Source organism: Protomyctophum bolini (assembly GCF_963924005.1).
Source record: "Protomyctophum bolini genome assembly, chromosome: 24".
NCBI lineage: Eukaryota > Metazoa > Chordata > Actinopteri > Myctophiformes > Myctophidae > Protomyctophum > Protomyctophum bolini.
The window spans coordinates 19,566,116-19,586,916 of record NC_137885.1 but is presented as its reverse complement, the minus strand read 5'-3'; the positions used below and the strand labels follow the sequence as shown (position 1 = coordinate 19,586,916).

Sequence of the window (20,801 nt, the reverse complement as noted above, 5' to 3'; positions counted from 1 at the left end):
TGCAACCCTCAATGCTGAAGAAAATAAAATAAAAATGGTCATGTGGCTAAAACAAGTTTGAGAAAAGGAGGTTATGTACATACACATGTAGTTTTAACCCGTGGGTGAATAGGGATTTACCATCTGGCCCAGAATGCAGGGTTTTTTTCTTCCCAATGGTGCCTTTGTCATGAAACTTAAGTGATTGTATGCAGTGGAGAGAAAAGCTATGTTGTGGAAATGGTGCCATCTTTTGGACGTTGAAAGTAATATAATAATATAATCTAGACAATGTAATATCTAGACAAAATCTGCAGATTGTGTAAAAGCACAGCCCGTCAGACTGAAGACTATTTTAGCTGAAAATAAGGCTTGGTTTGGAACAGTGGCTGAGGCAGGTTGTGATCGTAATGGCTGAGTATTTCTCGTGAAGACCAATAGTCAAATAACACGTTGCTGTGAACAAAGAAATTCTGTTCCCTCATGACTAAAGGGAAAAAGAAGGGGGCGAGGCTTCAGAGCTTCCTGGAGGGCTACACACACCGTCTGCGAACGCCACGAGTCAAAACAGCCGTCTCCGTTATTTTCAATGAACCTATCGCACACCGGCGGTGTCCGACGCGCGTTCACGCCTCGCCTGACGCTCCGATACGCCACTGTTCTATTTTCCAGGCGTTGCCAAGCGGCAACGCCTGTGCCGCCTCGCTGCGCACCCGGTGTGTGATGGGCTTGGTACAGCTCCTCAGACTCAAGCTTCAGTTCCTCCAGAGCCTCCCTCTGAGCTTCCTCTGAGCTTCATTCGTTTGTAACGCGACCACTCCTTAAGTAGCAAAACCAGTTTATCCAGAAGAGCAGAGCTAATAACTGTAATATATCACGTATGGCATTAAACAAATAAAATACATTTGCTGCAAACGAAAATGTCTAGTGCACTTCCAAAGGAATTCATAAACGTCTATCAAATGCACTGAGCAGCAGCCAGCTACAGTACAAAGTGACGCCTCTCCATTCATTACTTATGAAGAAGAATGGCCAACACAGGAGAGAATGTCAGTGAATGGCATCTCGCTACTTAGGAAATGGGCTGGATGGGCTGTATGTATGCACACAGAATAATATTTCCAGTGAGCCAACATGCACATTGCAGCACCCAGAATGGAACAGAGCCTTCATTAGTATCAGCGGTAACACCTGTGAAGGAAGTAGGGAAGGGGCACCAAGTTCGTTCCAAAATGGCGTGTGTACATAGAGCCCATTGGACAAAATAGCAGACGTAAAATGGTGAACCAACCAACCAGCGACGTACGTCAGTCACAGTTTGAGAGGGATGACGGGCCAGTACTTGGGCTGCTTGCGGTCGCAGTTCCTGTCGAAGGTCAGCTGCATGGCCGCCTCCATGCCCTGGATCTTGGCGGCAGCTGCGCCGTACAGCGTCTTCATCTCGGCGGCGCGGCGCTCGCCGGGCCGCTCGGCGGGTGGGGCCACGCTGCCGAGCCACGCCTCCCGGTGCATGTCCCTGTCGGCCGGCACGTACGGCCCCTGCTCCTCCTCCTCCAACTGCTGCTGCTTTTCTGTAGGGAGGATGGAAAGAGGGGCGGAAAACTTAATCGATAATAAAAATAATCTATCTATCCATCTTTTTTCTTTTATGATTTTTTAACCCTTTTATTCCACACAATGTCAATTGTCCACTGTGATCCTGGGCGCTACACTTCCTCCGCCAACCTAGGGAGAGCAACGGACTGACCTCATGCTTCCTTCATTACATGAGGAGTCCAAGACTTACTTCTTTTCACCTGACCCGTTTCACCTGTTGGACATAGCGCGTGGAAGGAACACGGTATTCCAACCAGTTCCTTTCCCCTCCATCAGGCACCCACAGCTGGCCAGGGGGAGGCAGTTTTAGAGACCAGGATTACTGCATGTTTTTTGTTGGGGTACCCACCCTAGGCCGGGGACACAAGAACGTGCAAACTCCACACAGAAAGGCCCTTTCGCCAACCCCACCTAGGCTATGGGCACTGATGACGCGGAGGAGAGAGCACGCCCGATTGATAATCGATCTTAAGAAAATAATGAATACGGTAACTTACTCAGCTCTTCCCTGTGTTTTTCCGTCTGGGCAAAGTACTGGCGCAGTTCGTCTGTGATCTCCATGTTGCTGACGTCACACTCGATTTCATCCTCCGAGCTGCTGTCGTCCTCGTCACTCTCACCACGCCGACTGTCCACCTCCTCATCATCGTGGACCGTGGCCTGCCGACCGCCGCCACCCTCTCCTTTATGTAGGCATGGTTTAAAGCAAAATAAAATCCTAAAATGAATCTATTCTATTGTTAGTTTGAACACTTCTTCTCTCTTTCATCTTAAATATAACTAATAACCCGAAAATATCCAATCTATAAACTCACAGCACGTGACGCGTTGTGATTTTATAGATTGGCTATTTTTCGGTGCACAACATGATTCCATTGAAGACTGTGGAATCCAAATGGCGACTGAGAACTTTAACCCATGTGTTTCCAAAATAGAGGAAATAGCGGATAACTCCTACAACTTCCTTTTTTAAGCATAAAATTAAAAGATGTGGCCTATTCAATCCGTAGTATATTATTTATTTTGATTATTGGCGTCTGTCATTGTCAAGAGTTAAATTATTGTTGACCATCTACAATAATTAAATTACAAGAAGTCTACACAATTAGAGAATGTAGAAGAATTGTCATTTTGATCAACATTTCCTGTTGTCTCTTCTATGGTACCTACAGCATGGAATTGTGAGACAAAAAAATCTTTCGTATTGGGTCTGAGAGGCTAAATAGCCTAAGTCTCATCAAATGGTGGTCTGTGGTTCAAATGCCGAAGAAATAATGGGCCTTGGTATGAAAAGGGTTGAAAACCACTGATATACCTGTATGCCAGTCTGCGTAGCGCTGCACAGGCCGACCGGGGTTCTGGTAGGGCTGGTACAGAGGGCCATAGGCCGCCTCCAGTGCCTTTCGGTAGGCACGTCTGTGCCTCTGGTGCCACGACATGGCCAGCTGGTAGTGTTGCCAGTAGCGCCCGTACACCGGGTTTGCAAACCAGCTCGCAACGCTGCCAACCTCCTCCTTCAATCAATCAAACATCCTAGCTCTGTTAACACGGATTCTGTCCAGAGCTTTATAACATCCTAGCTCTGAGTTTGATCGATTGATTGAAATATTTATTAACAGTTTGCAGAATTACAGTACATTTCAGCACAAACTCAAAACAAAGACTGTTAACTGTGAGTGGACGACCCAATAAAGCATTAAACTTGTTTACAAGAGGGTCCACCATGTTCAATTCATCAAAACATTTAGAGACGTACAAATAGACACTTCTATATAGCCAACGAACAGAACAGGAATTCATCATAAAGGAGGTAAAAAAGGGAAAAGAAACATATAGCCTACAGTGAGGGGAAAAGGGGGTGGGTGGTGGGGGGATTCAGATTTTACGGGGGCCAGTTTCGAATTGCAGCAATCCGTATGTGCCCTTTGAGAGCGGTTTTGAAGGAGTCAAGGGATTCGCATGTCTTAATGACTGTTGGTAGGGCGTTCCACATTTTGGTGGCATAGGAGCGAAAATAATTTAGTCCCTTGTTTGTGCCGAATCTGGGTTGCACTGGTTTGTTGCACTCGCTCTGTTGTTCTGGGTGAGGACTTCGTTAACGTTAAGGAAGTATTTAGGTACATGGGTATCTTGATGGTGTATCGAATCTTGTGGACCAGACCCATTGCAAGATGCTGTATTCTGTCATCCACCCTAAGCCATTCCAGCCTGTCAAAGTGGGCAGGGGGGGTTCGAAGGGTGAGGCCAAGTAGGAGCCTAAACCAGTTTGTTTTGGGTCTGGTCCATAGCCCTAATGATTAATTCAACGGCAGCAAGGGCATTAGGGGCGGGCTATGGACCAGAGCTAATAACATCCATGAAATAAAACAGACACGGATACCTCGTGGTATAAAGGTAAACGATCAGGTGGTACTGTGTAGGCTACTAACTTCCTTCTAACTGACAGAGATGCCACATTGGAAAACAAGATGGGGGACTACAGTGGCAAATATAATCACAAACGAATAAGCAACCGGCTGAGCATAAGTCACATTTATCCGACATTTCTAAGATTTCTACGACAAGAGACAGTAGGAGAGATGTGTTTACCTCCATGTTGTTAGCCTGGCTGCTAGTGTTGCCAAATTCTGCGAGTGAAACAAGCAACCAGGTATATGAAAACAAACCCAAAATATTAGCTACCGGCATATTTGTATACGGTACGTTCGCATCGCGACGCGTTGTGAGCTTGTATATCGGCTATACAAAATCTTGGGAAAAACGGACAAATGTGGAATCTTTTTTAAACATTTTAAGAGCACAAATCTGGCATGGGGGTCCTTGGCACAACATATTGAAATGTATGCTGAGAATCACTGCATAGGAAACAAGCCCACATTCCCAAATAAGCACTCACTCACAGTTAACAGTTTTTGTATTGAGTTGTACTTGAAATGTACTGTAATTCTGCAAACTGTTAATAAATACTCAATCAATCAATCAATCAATCAATCAAGTCGCTTATAATAGGCAGACATGGCAACCCCACCGGCTGCTAGATTTACCCAGCATCCTTTGCGGATGGTGAGTGGTGAGTATGTGGCGCCATCTGGAGGCCGTGCTGCTGCACTGCACCCATATACACGTATGTTACAGTCGTCTATGGTATGCAACAATTCAGAGCAGCGCCTGTAAATAGTTGTAAATTAATTAACCTGCAGTAGCTGAATTTATAGCGTGCATTTTGCATAATGAAGTGCTGTGCACGAAGAACACTATTGTTGTTGTTCAGTTCCGCTTATGTTAGAAATCTTATTGCCAAATGCCGCTTTAAATACAATAGAAAATGTCGTGTAATAGCATTCTGTATAACATTTAATTTATACCCTAATCATAGGTTGTGCAGCCTGCGGCTATGGGTCAATAAACATAGTTGTTGTTATGCAAGTTGTGCAACGAATGTTATAATAAGCAGCACTTCCTTGCACAATGCACTGTGCTCCCACGGCAGCACCGTTTGCGACCATGACGGCGGATTGCACGGCTGCTGAATCCCCAGAGGTATTAAGTTCACTATTACAAAACTATAGTGCGATTTGAATTCGTGCAACGGCTTCGCTGACGTTGGTTTTCATGTGTTTAACTCTGTGGTACCACCTGTCCACAGAGTATCCAAAAGAAAATAGAAGAAACCAGGGAAAGATTCCGCTCTGAATATGTGCAAGGTAGGGCAAAGTAGCCTAAATAAAAGTAATACAAGCAGATAATTATGTGGGTGTGTCGATGTAGCTATGAATTTATGCTTCCTGACTGTGCCTTTTTTAAAGTGACTCACAAAAAACTGAGCTATATCTACTCAGAGTCTCAGACTGAAGTTTTTTTGTTTTGTTTTTGTTTCTTTGTTTTTTCTTCCTGAAGATAAAAAAAAAGCATGCATATCAACATTACTCAGATCATAGTCATACCACATTGTTAAGGTTGCCTATCTGCTATTCTGCAGTAGCCAGTGGGCTATAGGCTATAGCCTACCTATTTGCATTTTAGATGCAGGATCTCTAAATTGTGTTAAACAATACCACCAGCCAAATGCTGTAGGCTTGGGGTTTCCCTGCTTTACAAGCCACTTTGTCAGGTATTTATTTAATTATTTACCAATTCTGAAACTGTGCTGTTAGTAGTGTACCGGTATGTCATCAGTATGTGACATGCTGGTAAAATAGTGGTAGCATTGGTGAGGTTGGAACTACACTGCTGTTTATCTCCTGCTGTTCATCTAATGTGCAGAGTCCTCAGACAAGTATGAAGCCAGTGATCTGGAGAGGTTGTGGAAGGATGATGTGTTGGTGGACAGCTACCTGGAATGGAGGCACTATAATGTGGAGGAGACTTTGAAGATGATAGCAGAGAGCTTTCAATGGAGAAAGGAACTCTGTGTGAATGGTACGCTCTTCTGTCCGCATAACATACTGACTAACTTAACCACTTGAACCCCAAGATCCGTATTGTTGGGAGAGCTTTTGTTGAAAATAGTAGATCGACAAGCTGAGAAAGTTGAGAAAATAGTGTTTTATATGAAACATTGCATTGTAATATGAAGCTTCCATTACAGAAAGCAACCAAAACTAAAATATTATTATTGAAGTCACTAGTCATGTCAAGACATTTGCTTGTAATACTTTCTTATTTATATAGGTTATTCATATTTTTCAGTTATTTAACTAAACATAAACAACAACTAAACATATTTAACTAAACAAATGGCCGAAATTAGTTTTCTCTGATGGGTGGCTGGCATCTCCCGAGATAGGGTGAGAAGTTAAGTCATGCGAGAGAGACTCTGAGTAGAGTCGCTGCTTCTTGGCCTGGAAAGGAGCCAGTTTAGGTGGTTCAGACATCTGGTTAGGATGCCTCTCGAGCATCTCCCTAGGGAGGTCCTCGATGTACGTCCCACTGGAAGGAGACCAAGGATGGCCTTGGAACACCTCGGGATCCCCCAGGAGGAAGTTACTAATGTTGCTCTGGAGAGGGAAGTCTGGAGCCCCTCATAAAGTGGATGCATCATGTCTAACAAAATAAATCACAACATGGCCCCCAAGGAAGGAAGCACTTAAACATCCATCCTGTTCTCTACTAGTACTTTCCGTACTGTCTACCTTTAGTTTTAATCCCAATAAGCCATTATTGGAGACGAAACTGTGACTGACAGTTGAATCATAGGCTACAATGAAAACGACTGTGTCAGTGTGCCAACATAGACACCGCACTGTTGAGGCTAGACAAGCCTATACATCGTCTCTCTCTCTCTCTCTCTCTCTCTCTCTCTCTCTCTCTCTCTCTCTCTCTCTCTCTCTCTCTCTCTCTCTCTCTCCACACACGCATACACACTGACCTTTTGTTTATTTGATTTGTCATTGCTGTAGCTTAGTCTGTATTGGCACACTGTTTTATTCACGTTTATCTCCATTTCAGATATCAATGAAAGCTCTGTATCAAAACTCATGGAGACTGGCATGCACTATCTCCATGGTTACGACAAGGAAGGCAACACGTTGTGTAAGTGCTGCTTATTGACTTTGCCATTTGTCTATCTAGATCTCTTACCCCAATTGCGAAGAATCCACAAACACACACACAGATCTTTTTAAAGGCCCAATCAGTGATGCAAAAGGATTAAAGGAAACAAACTGGTAGCCCCCATCACCAAAAATATAAAATAGGAGTGGGGGTGATTGATTCAGATCTTCAGAATCAATCTAGTCCTTCGTGCACACTATCATTTTGTAGTTTTTTTGAGAAGATGAAGGTCGAGTAAGAGCAGCAGAGAAAAGATAAACGGGATAGAATTAGAAACATGTCAAATCTAATCAAACATAGATATACAGTATACATAATACAGATATAGCAGCCAGGCATGATGTTTAGAACATTATATGCAGGGCCAGGGTGTGTACATGTTCCTGAGAAGATCTTCTTGATAGACGACACATTATTTCTAAACTGTATTTGCTGTTCCTCAGTCTGGTTTAGGGTGAAACTACTTGTCAAAGCTGTGGGTGGGCTACAGGAGAAAAGGACATATGTGGCCTTCTGGCTGGAGAGTTTCATCAGGAGAGAACCTGGTACCCATCTCACTGTAGTGTTTGACATGACTGACTCTGGCCTGAGCAATGTGGTAAGAAGCATTCTCACTACTCCGGTGCTGGGTTTATTCTGGCTCTCTACTACTGTATTAGGTTTTTGAATGAGGCATCAGCTAGTCATCCAATTACCATTGCCTCATCAAACCCCTTCCTCGACTCCTCTCCTGCTATTATCTGTTCACACAGCCTGATCTTCATGTGGCCATTTGGCCATTATGCCAATCTTCTGTGACGTGGTGTTCTATGGTAGTCCAGAGTGCATGAGAACTTTGGCGCTGATGATCGGTCCAGCGGTTTGCAAGATTAGCTCAGGAAAGACACACAGACAGTAACCTTATACACTGGTAGAGACTTTCCAGAGCCACGCGGCCCATGCCATAAAAATACAATTCATGTTTTCATGGAGGGTTTTGGGCCTCTCGGGGCTCTAAAACCAGCAAGGAAGATGTACCCTTTTTTTAATTCTTAAGAATAGATACACAATATGCTGCTCCCCTGCAGGACATGGACTTTGTGAAGTATATCATCAACTGTTTCCAGGTGTACTACCCCAGATTGTTGTGTAAGTACCAAGGCCTTTCAGTGCACACCTCACAAAGTAAAATCCAGATGACCAACCAATCCAACCATCATGTTGTGTCAATGTGCACATATTACACCATCAACTCATGAATCCTCAGAGTCAGGCGTGATTCTAGGTTAGTCTTTGGTATAAAGAAAACAAATATTATACGGTAGGTGTAAGTTATTTTTTAAAGGTAAAAGAAATTACATTTATTATTAATTTACAGTACAAGTTCAATTCTGTTCCATCGTACAGTCCTACTTTAAAATATACAATCATACATGTCAACAAATGGTCACACATATTCTATTGCAATTATTGTCCATCAACTTTATTTTTATTGATGCAGCAATGTTTAAACATAATATGTGTACATTTTGCTGTATCCGACATGTACATATCCCCCCCCCCCCCCCCAATCAAGGCCAGAACAAGAAAAATAAAACAAAGACAGACAGTACAAGACAGTAAAAGTAATTAGTAAACTAGTATTGAAAGTACTAATGAACATAGTAAGAAGGGAAAAAAGGGTAAAACAGCATTTTCCATCAGGGTATGGTATCTAGGTTACATTGTATCCATCATTCAGTTAGATAGTAAATTGCTCTATATCCAACTGTCTACTTACTGAGGGCCTCTATCCAGAGGTCGCCCAATGTCAGATTTGGTGTGAGGTAACTATTGTCCATCTTTTATCATGGAACTAGCTATTTTCACAGTAACATCGATAATGAATGGGTTCAGACATTCTGTAAATTCCACTGCATTCATTGTAATTTGGTTTCAATAACTTTTTCGGCTAAATGTGTAAAGGTTGCATTTGTCTGCAGAGCATATAGTAGATAGTATTCAGATAGATCTTGATTCTTCTGTGAATGCATTACGTAATTATTTATATCGATACATTTGTCTTCTTTTTTCCCCAGACAAAATTTATGTGTATGAAGTGCCATGGATTATGAATGGTAAGTTGATGTGGCCGATAAACACACATTAACCACTTTCAACCTGGCAGGTCTCTAGGGGTGCTGTGTAGCCCTCAAAATAATATAATACAAATACATGAAATATGCATGTGCGGGGGGGGGGGGGGGGGGACCTCTACTAATCTCACATTGGAGTCCCTATTTTGGGCATGTCATATAGGTGAACATTTAAAAAAAATGTTTGCTAATTTTCTTAAACTTTCTAAAATATCAACAACAACAAAAAAAGCTCTACAAACTCACATTGTGTTACACCGTCACGTGACAAAGTACAAAATAGTGCTTAAGTGGTTATTCGAATCATGCATATTAAAAAGCACAGTTGATGCAAATTGTAATTTGTAATCTGTCTATGTGTGATTCCAGCTGCTTGGAAGATCATTAAAAGTTGGCTGGATCCAGAGGCCATCGACAAGCTGGAGTTTGTCTCCAAAACAGACATTCTGACCTATATCGACCCAGAACATTTGCCCTTTCACATGGGAGGCACTGTATGTAGATGCACACACACACACAAACACACACACAGAGTACACACATTGCACAAGTATACACTTTGCTTCTATTGAAAAAACACTCCTTTTAATTAAAGATCTGCCGCACAGTTATTTGCCAACGGTATACACTTCACAGGTGTGACACGATGGCTGCATGTGAGATGGTAACTAATTAGAGAGGCCATCAGAACTGTAATATCATAGGTTTCATTCATGGAAACCACACTGTCAATGAGCAGTCGTCTGTGTCTCTCTAGGTCGTTTGATAAGAACATCAGCAAAATAGTAAGTGAATGAATTAATGTGAAGTACAGGTACATGTACAGTATGTACACATGTACCAATGAAATACTCCACAATCATTAAAAAGCTCAAACACGGAGGCAGACGATCTTATATAGCCTACTCTTACAGGTAGTTTTATGTACTGCGTGATGCTATTTCCCACATTAACAAGCAGGGATGCAGCTCTCAAGTGGACTTACAGTAATTGTACCCATTATATTCAAATCAACCCCGAGAACAATTTCCATTTTCATACATGCATTGTTCTCATTCACTAATCATGCACCCGTCTAATTGTCTCTCTAGGACAGCTTCGCTTACAACTACCCTCCCCTTCCAGAAGATTTCTTCCAGTCGCCCGTCTCCTTGAAGCCCAGCCAGGATGAGGAGATGGCAACAAAGGAGAAACGGAACTCTGAACCAGCTCTCAGACCCAGAAAGGTCCTCAAATGTCTGGTTCTTACTCTGTTTTTGTGCTTCCCAGTTTAACACAGTCGTTTTCAAAGTGCGGTTCGAGCACCCACAGTGGTCCATTTGGGACTCCCCACTTAATTAGATTGTTTTGAAGCAAATGGACCTTTTATGGGTTGGTTAACACAGAGAGTGTACGTTGTGAGCTTGTAGGTTTATTTTTATGTGTGATACCGTCATGTGATTTAGGCTTAATTTAAATGTAGGCAAATTAGGCTTTAGTCTCAGTACCAGAGGGGAGGGGGGCCAACAACCTCAGTTGCATTCTGCCCCCTCAGTTTAAGTTTTATGTAAATATTGCTTTACTAAATCAAAATGATGTGTGCCCCCTTGCCATTTTCAACTACCCCTCAATCATTTCATCCTGGAGCCGAGACTTGGGAGTCTAGGAACCCAGAGATCATATCAAAGGTTGAGAATCTCTGAGCTATGAGTGAGAAATATCTACTGTTTTAGTGCCGCGCTGCGAGCTTGTACATCAGCTATTTTTGAACATTTTTGAAAAATCTTGAAAGTCTGAGAAGTACTGATTTTAGAAGGCATTTGTACAAGTGGCTTTGGGACTAAATAGGTTAATCTCTTTGACTTCTATGACATAAGTAGCAGTTTTATGAGTCAAACTAAATGCTGTTGATGCTAAAAGAAAAAAATCTGCCACATGATAGCTTTTGTGGCTGTAACTGTATTGCCTTATTCACTGCTATTATTTTAATGTTGTTTTATGCCTTTGCTTTTCTTTTTTTCTCTATTGCTCTGTAAAGAACTTTGAGCTGCATTTCATGTCATGAAAGGTGCTATACAAATAACGTTTTATTATTAATGCCAGATTACTACTACCATATGTGTGTCCCTGAACAACTTGTCTACTCTAGGTGTGTTTTGCTGATGAAGGCGATACAGATGCAGCCAGCAGGGGGCGATATGCCCGCAGGCCTACCACCACATTCAAAGGCTCTCTGCTTCATGTCAGGTCAGTTTGCTGTGGTTAACTTTATTAGGCTATATTTAAAATGTTTAGTTTATGTTCCTGCTCAGAACATCTTAAAATCAGTGGTAGAAATATAACACACTGACCAAGGCTGGAGGATAGCCACAACGTTTGGCCATTTTAGAAACGTAAGAAAAGAAGAAAAAAAGAATCAACTCACTCTCACTGCTCTGTGTGACCCATTACTGTTGGAAATGTACAAGGTTGCATGCTTAAGCAGTAAACCAATGATAGTAGAAAAATAGAATAGAATATAGTAGAAAATATAGTATGTCTCATCAAATAGCCGATCTACAAACTGCAAACTTGCATCCTATGTGACTATGTGACATGGCATTTGTTATCTAAATCTTATCATACTTTCAAAACTCAATACTTTCAGTTTGGAGTAAAGAGAAAATGTCATGTCACCGCATTGTTTTTTTTTTTAAATAGAGCTCTACAGGAAATCCTGTAAACGCTGAGGCCTGTGAATTCAGTGATCTGCATGCATGTCTCTCTCTTCCTCCTTGTCTGTGTGTGTTGTGTACAGTAGAGCAGTGGTTGTCAATGTGGGGTTCCGGGGACCCCCAGGGGTCCTTGGGGGTGTTTCAGGGGGTCCCCACCAGAAAAAATGGTTAATGTGGAATATGTTGACCCTATTTAAATTGGCTTTTTGGAAATAGCCAATCCACAATCTCACAACAGTGTGTGACTCGTGTCGGATGTCGTTTTGCAGTCCGGCTGAGGCGCTGTCCTTCGGTCAGAAAGAGACGGAGAGGAGATGTCTCATCATCCTCAACAACGTGACCAAAAACTATGTGGCCTATAAGGTCAGTCCTGTTCCTTGATATTCCATCCCATGTTTGATGCGTTTAGCTGAAGCTCTTGTCCACAGCAACATACTGCAACAGCAACTACTGGATTTAAAAAAAAATCTGATCTCAGGTCAAAATGGGTTAAGTAAAACATTTGAGTAATACCACTGTGTGTGCGTGCGTGTGCGTGTGTGCGTGCGCTGTCAGGTACGGACCACAGCCCCAGAGAAGTACAGGGTGAAGCCCAGCAGTAGCAGCTGTGCAGCGGGGACCATCGTGGAGATCACGGTCTCTCTGCATGGAGGTACCTCCAGACCACCACACTCCAGACCTAACCTCTATGGCAGTGGTTCTGTTGGGGTGGGGGGGGTCCCTCCATTTCATATATGGTGCTTTTGAGGGCCTGAAAAGGTTGAGAACCACTGCTCTACAGTGGGCTAGATTAGAGACCACCACTCAATCATACCCAGTGCTCGATTTGTAACAAAGAAAAAGACATGCATACATATACAAACACACACACACACACACACGTGTATATAAGTTCCTGTTTTGTGATTGGCTCTCCAGGCTCCCAATCATTGCCTCAGGAGCGCTTCCTCATTATGGCCGCTGAAATGGAACCTGCGGGCACCCAGCAGGACCTGAGCCAGTTCTGGAAGGACACCCCCAAGGCTAAAGTCATGGAGCATCGGTCAGGACCATGATAGTAGTTTTGCAGATGCTTTCCCATATGCATGTATTTAAGTGCTGTGGTTTTTGTATTTTTTCCAGTCTTTCATGTGTTTATGAGGTGACTTCATTAGACCCCTTGGCGTGGTTATGTGCAATGATGTCTTCCCTTTATATTTAGGGTTTATCATACAACAACAGCTGTGGCTTCAGTTCAGGTGGATCATCACCACTCTCCAGGCAAACCAGGCTTAATGAACTGGTCGTCGTGTCCACATACAAATTACATTTTAACAAATATTGTACGCTTTTTATTCCTCCTTATATAATAATAATACCTGATGATAATGTTTCAGGGCGGGGAAAAAACATACGAACTTTCCCAGCTTGATTTTTTTGCCAGGTGCTTGAAAAGCACCTGGGCCACATTTGCACCCACCACTACTGGCGACCGTAAAGACTACTTTAGTGACGACCTAGTCATGATTGGCTTCCTCCTAGCGATCTTACTAGCGACCTAGTCATGGTTGGCTGGCTCCTAAGCCAATGATAGTCTGAACGGCATAAAAACCCATACTCTGAACGCCGCAACAGAAGCTCACAGAAGCAAATGTTATGAGCTAACTGGAGCTAGAGGACAACCATAACAAAACGCAGTGAGTGAACCAGCAAAACAATGTTGGAAACTAACAAAAACACACTACAGGAGCTTGTTGCACCTGGCAGTTATCTCCGAGAGTCATTCTTGTTTTCTGTTCTCCTTGGGGAGAGATGATATGAGCGTCCCTTTTTTATTGTTGCTTTTGGCCACCAAATTTATATTCCCTGTTTTTCCCCACTGTAGTCACTAGAAATGTAAAATAGTATGACCTAAAACAAATGAGCTTAGTGGCCATAACTTCAGAAGCAAATCCTGCACAATGTAATCCATGCCCGGAAACTGCGTTCCTTGTAATGGTTACTTGTGTTCCTTTTTCTCTCAGGCTTAAGTGCCATGTCCTGCAGGGTCTGAAGCCCACCCTCAGTCAGCCCACCAACACCTGCAGCAGACCACCGTTCACAAACGGAACGAACAGCCACCAAGACACGCACACTACGGTTGGTTTATATGGCACCAGACATCCACCATTCAAAGACGACTTGGAGAATGATGAATTACAATTTAAAATGTAGGCATTTAGCAGACGCTCTTGATCCAGAGCGACTTACATTTAAGTAAAAACAAAGCATGTCATACATCACAAAAGTAGTTATCATGAATCGTGTATAAGCTAAGAACGTAACAGTGGAGTATCTATGTCATAACATGGAACTGACATATATGTATCGGTTAAGTAACACATTAGTAGAGTAGTATTATGGAGTTATGAAATGTGCTTTGGCACTCATGGCAGAGACAACCAAACCTACAGGCTGGAATAGAAGGGTGCACAGCAATATTGCAGATGTGCGGACCACAGCAAAGGATGAAGGAGATGAAAAGGGAGGTCACACGACGATGAGAAACTTACGTTTCAGATGTCTTCTTCAGGGATGAAGACCTCTGTTGGGGTCGAAATTAAACCAAATAATGATAATTAAATAATAATGCATCACACATACATGGCAGGCTAGAGGTGTGCAGGATGATTGAGGCGTTGTGGCTCATTACCTCTGGTGCCAGGTAGTGGGGTTTTAAGACCAAGTTATTTTATTATTATTATTATTATTTCGGTTTATTGAATAGCACTTCATGACATTCAGCAGTATAGTCAACTTTTATTTTTATCTTTTATAAATATATAGTTCCCCTTTCCCCACCCCTTCCAGGATCCGTCCATCAGTAGACAAAGTCATTTGTTTTGTCATTTTTAACACACTGGGATGGACAAATTGTAGGCTACATGACAAACTGTACATGCACACATGCTTCATTACAGTATTTTATCACTCACTCAATTGAATTGCAAAATTATACAGCTTAACTTTCATTTAGACTTTGCACCAAGACACTGAACCCTTCAGATGTTGAACAAAGTGACAAATGTGGACAGCCAAGTGTGTGCAACATTCAGGAAGTCAGACAGGATGTGTGGGGGGTTTCAGAGCACTGCTTGTGAAGTCAGACACTCCATTTGCTTGAAGAATAAATAAATTATAATTTAAAAAGGGCCTGCATCTGAGCATGCCATTCTTCATGGTTCCAGTCAGTGGTACTCTATAACAATGGTGTAAATTTACTTAAAGTATATCATCCTATTTCCATTTGCCAGTACTTTTACTTCTACTCCACTACACCTCAGTGGCAAATATTGTATTTTTACAATCCACTACAATTATTTGAAAATTTTAGTTACCTTTTAGATTTTGATTATTATTACAAATCATACAGTAACCACTTCAGCGCCTCCTCAGCTCCTGAGGCTGTTGTCCAGCAGTGGACGTCTGGAGCAGAAGCTGGACCGTTGTCTTTGGATGCAGAAGGTCCTCGTCGTCCTGGTAACGGCGCTGGGCTGCTCCACCCTCTACATGCTGCTGTACGGAGGAGAAAACGGGTGCTTCTGACCGGATTCAGACCCGGGACCGAAACGGCAATGTAGACCGCACGGCGGCCATAGAGAAGTGAAACTGTCCACTTGATGGCGGAGAAAAACTGAACAAGCACTTTACACTACTACGTGTGATTTGGTTGTCCGGGAGCATTATGAAAACGACTGACTCGTTCAACACGTTGCTCTATCAATCGGTAACATCATCATGTGTATTTTGTACGGAAGTAAACCAATAAAATTTGAGAGCAGTCGCACTCATTGTACACTACGTAAACCCTGGGGTCCCTGTTTTGGGAATATAATTATAGGCAAAAATGTTCTAACTTTTCAATATTTTCCAAAATAACTGATCTACATGCTCACAACTCGCCGCAATGCGACTTGCTGTGAGCTTGTAGAACGCCTTTTTCTTACTTCGTCTGAAGTACAGTATAGGTTTAGTGGTTAACGATGTAAACCGCATTGCTGCGCTTGAGCTAATCTACATTTTCCTTTCCCGTAAGAAATTGAACTAACCTCATTTAAATTTGTCAGAGACAATCATGTGAAAGTTTTAAAAGATTCAGAATTCTGACTGAAGCTTAGATCAGATTAACTTGGGCTACTTCTTGTTCATAAGGAAACTGGTTTATTCAACTCAAATTATGACATGTGCAACATGTCTTATGCGAAGTGAAAACCACAGAATTACCTCCCAGCAATAACTGAAGCACTTCCTCATTATATTATCACTGTGTTTCTGAGGTATGTGAAAAGTGGGTGAAGTTTCACATGGAATGTGAAACTTGGTTAAACTATGGTTAGTCATATGGAATGCATACGGTACGATACCATTTGAACGTGCATGGTGGGTGAGTGGGTCAGAAGTTGTTTAGACTCTTTCAATGCAACATTTGATGCAATCTACATTACAGTTCTTGTATTTGTCCTTAGTCAGCAAGTCTGCATGGAAAATGCACTTTTTGTTTCTCCTGCAGTTGTGGAGTTTGTGTGCTGCAACAGAAGGTACAGTAATTATCGTTTATACTGCACAGATGATTTGTTATTTGTTGTTAACATACATACAGTATCAAAGTGCAAATTTGATTTTGGTGGACTTTGTCAGGGGAAAAAAAATTACTAGATTAATAGTATACAGATTGACTCATGTTCTATTGTTTGCAGTGTCTCTTGTTAAAACCATTGGTGAAGAACCAGATGTCACTCCGATATGTGCCAATGGAACATTGTATGTCATCACAAGTATATTATGTACGATCACAACAAGGAGTGGAGGAGAAGAATGTCAACTGCGTTATAGCTATGAGACTGGCAATGACACTCAGAGTTCTTGTGACTCCAGGATCACACTGTTGAATCAGAATCAGATAATGTTTCTACACCTCAACAAATTAACAACAGCAGATAATGGAAGCTATAACTGTGAGTGTGCATTCCATGGAGGAACACATTTTGTCAAACTCAACGTTACTGTGAACATTAAGTCCTTTTTTGGTATTTCCCAGACTACAGCAGCAGGTAATTTATGTTGTACATTCATTCACTTTTTGTCTTTACATTGTAAGATAATATCACATTATTTCATGTTTATTCCAGAGCACTAGCATCAAATACAAGTGAAAAGTTTGGATCACTCCAAGGGTCTTGGATTGCCTATAAATGATGTTCATTCTATAAACCCTGTTTATAGGTCTTTATTGGTGCGATCTTTTGTTTAATAGTACCCACTGTGTATTTTACACAATGAACAAGGCCAACATAACGATATAGCAGCAGTGATTACAGCTCACCTGAGCAAACTTTTGACATGTTCCCTGACTGAACATCTGCTGAACATCGTCTGTTATGATCCTAACTCATGTTGCCACTGATGCCACATTATGAAAACTGAAGCAGGATAAGGGATCTGTTTATCACTGTGACACCTTGGCTTGACGGTAATGGTCTAGAAATGCCTTACTCTTTTTCTATCACAGTCACTGGAGAGCATGCAGTGGACAATATCAATACTTCCCCCATCACCATGTACATTCTTATACCACTGATGAGCATCACTGTCATCATCATTGGAATTGCAGTTACCTTTGCCATCAGGAGAATCATCCATCGGTGAGTACTATATTCCCGCATTCCGTTCAGCAGTGTGTGTGTATATATATAATAGATTTATCAGCGTTACGAAATTCTTCAATTAGACTTAACAGTCGTTCTATCATTGAGTGGTTTTCTGTGAAGTGAATGTAATGCTGTCTGCGCACTCGCATGGCTGAGGAATGCACATGTGGGCCGGTTTAAAAAAGTAACTCCCCACCTTGGTAACCACAGAAACGTCTCTGCTTTTGCAGGTGATGTGACAGACAAGACAGTGCACGTTTCATTTCATTATATTCCTCATACCAAGATGCCATTACGCTGTATCTCAAATGGTCCACAAAATATTTGACTAAGGACTATAATATGCCTTTTGTATTCTTTCTGTATATCAGCAAAATGTAGATTTTTGTGTTCGACATTGAGAGAAATTAAGATTCTCATATTATTTTTCAAATGCCGCATATCAACTATAACTGGATAATCGATCGATAATTCAAAACGTATCATTTATCATCAATTAATGAATTAATCGATAATTCCCATCCCTATAAAAAAAAATATATATAATAGCAGATCTACAAGCTCTCAACGCCTCTCAACATGAGGCAATGGCAATTTTTTAATAATTATTATTTGCCAATAATTTGTCAAATAATATAAAAAAGAAAAGAAGAAAATAGCAGATCTACAAGCACTCAGTGTCTCATTTTCACCGCATTCTTATAATATTTGACAAATTGAACAACTGCTCTAGTCTAGATCACAATAGTATTGTGAGCTCTGCCTATCAGAGTATGTGATCCCCCCCACTCCGGGCCTTTACACTCAGTAAGATCACTTCTTAGTGGCATTTTTACATACAGTAAATATAGTTGGAATAATGGCGGTACAATATCATTGCAGCTTTTATTTTAATTTCTAAGCTAATTTACGAAATCCCATATTGGAAAACCAATAAGCACTATCATGCTAACTCTGTCTTGTTTTCTATATGAAACAGAAGAACAAACTCGCATGTCTCTGCCTCATCCATCAAAGCAGCAACTCTTCATTATACAGTGAACGGTGTATGAACCCTTTTTTTCTCTCTCTACTTTTCAACAACATAACATAACAGTAACATGTAATTACTGTAAGTAAACAATTTAAAAATGCATTTCCATATAGGACCAAGAGGACCAAGACACATACACTGCCCTCCAGCACCCAGACAACGATCTCTACCAGACTGTCCAGTCAGGTCCCCGTCATTCTCCCTAGAATTATCCTGCCAATAGAATAGAACATGATGATTGGCTGCTCCGAAGACCAGGAAATGTGTGAAAGGAGAGACCAATTATATCTTTCTGTAGCTCCACACATTCCGTGTGCTTTAGACCCATTGTTGACCTGTCTGTCCAGCATCAAATGCTGGATGAATGAGAACTTTCTCAAGCTAAATGTGGATAAGACATGAGTCTTATTAAGTTCTCATAATTGGTTCTAGTGAGCAGAATGAATCAAGTAGACTTGGCAACCTGACTGTAGAATGTAACAGTACAATAAGAACTTGGTTGGGGGTATTCTGAATTGAAATTTATTGAAATATTGCACGATTCAGAGCCTATCTGTCGTTGGACGATGCAAAACAACAACTGACAGATTACAACTTGTTCAAAATGCGGCAGCCAGAGTTTTAACTAAAACTAAGATTTGAGAACATATTACTCCAGTTTTAGCTTTTACTGCATTGGCTCCCGGTTGTTTGTAGGCTTGATTTTAAAATTATTTTACTTGTTTATAAAGCTCTCAATGTTCTCACACCAATTCTTACCAACATGACTGCCAGTGCCTGCCTACATAGGCTATGTCCCAGACCGCCCCTCAGGTCCTCCACTGCTGGCCTGCTTGATGTGCCTAAAAATGTCAACTAAAAAACACAGTGAAGCAGCTTTTTGCCTCTACGGGCCAACGGCATGGAACAAACTCCCACTATGCCTTCGACAGGCAGCCTCTGTAGACATTTTTAAAGCACATCTCAAGACCTACCTTCTAAACTCTTGCGTTTAGTTGAGCTTTTAAAATCCTTGTTGTTATTCATGTCCTCACCGTATGCATTACTGCTATTATTGTAATGTTGTTTATATATATATATATATATATATATATATATATATATATATATAATATATGAAAATCTCAGTATATTATCAATGATGCATATTTTACTCATAATAAAAGAAGACTTACCTCTTATACACCAAATGTTTTTTTATAATCTGTTATTTTCTTGACTATACATATTTAATTATTGATACTGTATTTGCTTTTAGTTTTTTGACTTGATGTGTTTTACCCTGCTCTGTGCAGCACTTTGGAACATTGTTTTAAAAAGGTGCTATATAAATAAAATTAATTATCATCATCATTATCAATATATAGGCTCTGGTTGTACACCGTATGGGAGAGAAGATTTCTGGTGCGATTCCTTCCCACACCAGCAGGCATATAGCCTGGTCTGAGACTGAGACAGGTCTTAAGACAAATACAATAACAAGTCTTCAAAACCCTAACCCTTCCCTGATGAACTCATGTGACTTGTTGTGAGCTTGTAGATGACATGTTTTCCCTTCTACTTCGTCTTTGTCCTGTGACAAAGTATGTACAGCATAGGTTTAGTAGTTAACGGTGTAAACCGCATTGCTGTTTAAGTTCATCTACATTTTCATTTCCCTAAGAAATTGAACTAACCACATCTCAATGTCAGAGACAATGATGTGAACGTTTTAAAAGATTCAGATTTTTGACTGAACTAAGCTGCTCAGATCAGATTAGCCCCATATGGGACATATCAGTGCAGTCCCTCCACTCATACTGTAGATCAGTATGAGTGGAGGTCCCATCATAGACTGTGGGTCCCATATGGAATTTTCATGAGGAAAATGCTTTATTCACCTTAAAATGTGCAACACGTCTTATGCAAAGTGAAAACCACAGAATGACCCAGCAATGACGGAAAAAATCTCATTATATTATCACTGTATTTCTGAGGTATGTGAGACGTGAAGTTTCACACGTTAGTCATATGGATTGCATAGGGTACCATTTTTTTAATGTGGTGGGCAAGTGTGAGTGAGAAGTTGTTTAGACTTTTTTTTTAATGCCACATATACATTACAGTTCTTGTGTAGCTCAGAGTAGAGGAAGGAATAGTGCATGCATTTGTGTTTGTCTGCATGGAA

The 20,801-nt window shown here is 41.3% G+C and overlaps 2 protein-coding genes and 1 long non-coding RNA gene across 3 annotated transcripts; 2 read left to right on the top strand and 1 right to left on the bottom strand.

Moving 5' to 3' along the window:
* Positions 1 to 638: 638 nt before the first annotated feature.
* Positions 639 to 4,180, bottom strand: gemin8 (gem (nuclear organelle) associated protein 8). Its single transcript, XM_080758801.1, has 4 exons — positions 4,165 to 4,180; positions 2,891 to 3,089; positions 2,073 to 2,258; positions 639 to 1,550 (listed from the first exon to the last, which is right to left on the bottom strand). The coding sequence occupies exons 1-4, from the start codon at positions 4,168 to 4,170 to the stop codon at positions 1,291 to 1,293; spliced, it is 651 nt and encodes a 216-aa protein (XP_080614927.1). The 5' UTR covers positions 4,171 to 4,180; the 3' UTR covers positions 639 to 1,290.
* Positions 4,181 to 5,074: 894 nt separating this feature from the next.
* On the top strand, positions 5,075 to 15,594 carry LOC308311485 (motile sperm domain-containing protein 2-like). Its single transcript, XM_080758174.1, has 15 exons — positions 5,075 to 5,115; positions 5,222 to 5,279; positions 5,839 to 5,994; positions 7,024 to 7,107; positions 7,572 to 7,726; positions 8,196 to 8,256; positions 9,186 to 9,224; positions 9,612 to 9,736; positions 10,334 to 10,468; positions 11,371 to 11,468; positions 12,205 to 12,298; positions 12,491 to 12,587; positions 12,854 to 12,977; positions 13,939 to 14,053; positions 15,350 to 15,594. Exons 1-15 carry the CDS (start codon positions 5,080 to 5,082, stop codon positions 15,497 to 15,499), a joined length of 1,527 nt encoding a protein of 508 aa, XP_080614300.1. The 5' UTR covers positions 5,075 to 5,079; the 3' UTR covers positions 15,500 to 15,594.
* A 1,075-nt stretch (positions 15,595 to 16,669) lies between these two features.
* On the top strand, positions 16,670 to 19,489 carry LOC308311569. The gene is made up of 4 exons (XR_013963684.1): positions 16,670 to 17,004; positions 17,463 to 17,595; positions 18,581 to 18,647; positions 18,748 to 19,489. It is a non-coding gene; the product is annotated as an uncharacterized lncRNA (long non-coding RNA).
* The last annotated feature ends 1,312 nt before the right edge of the window (positions 19,490 to 20,801 follow it).

Bases quoted from the DNA above. Each gene is read 5' to 3' on its own strand.
- gemin8 (XM_080758801.1), bottom strand. The intron at 2,259-2,890 runs GTATATCAGTGG...GCCTACATAAAG, and splicing joins CTACGCAGACTGGCATACAG to GAGAGGGTGGCGGCGGTCGG. The intron at 1,551-2,072 runs GTAAGTTACCGT...TCCTCCCTACAG, and splicing joins AAAACACAGGGAAGAGCTGA to AAAAGCAGCAGCAGTTGGAG.
- LOC308311485 (XM_080758174.1), top strand. From the start codon at position 5,080: ATGACGGCGGATTGCACGGCTGCTGAATCCCCAGAG. The intron at 5,995-7,023 runs GTACGCTCTTCT...TCTCCATTTCAG, and splicing joins AAAGGAACTCTGTGTGAATG to ATATCAATGAAAGCTCTGTA. The intron at 9,737-10,333 runs GTATGTAGATGC...TTGTCTCTCTAG, and splicing joins CCTTTCACATGGGAGGCACT to GACAGCTTCGCTTACAACTA.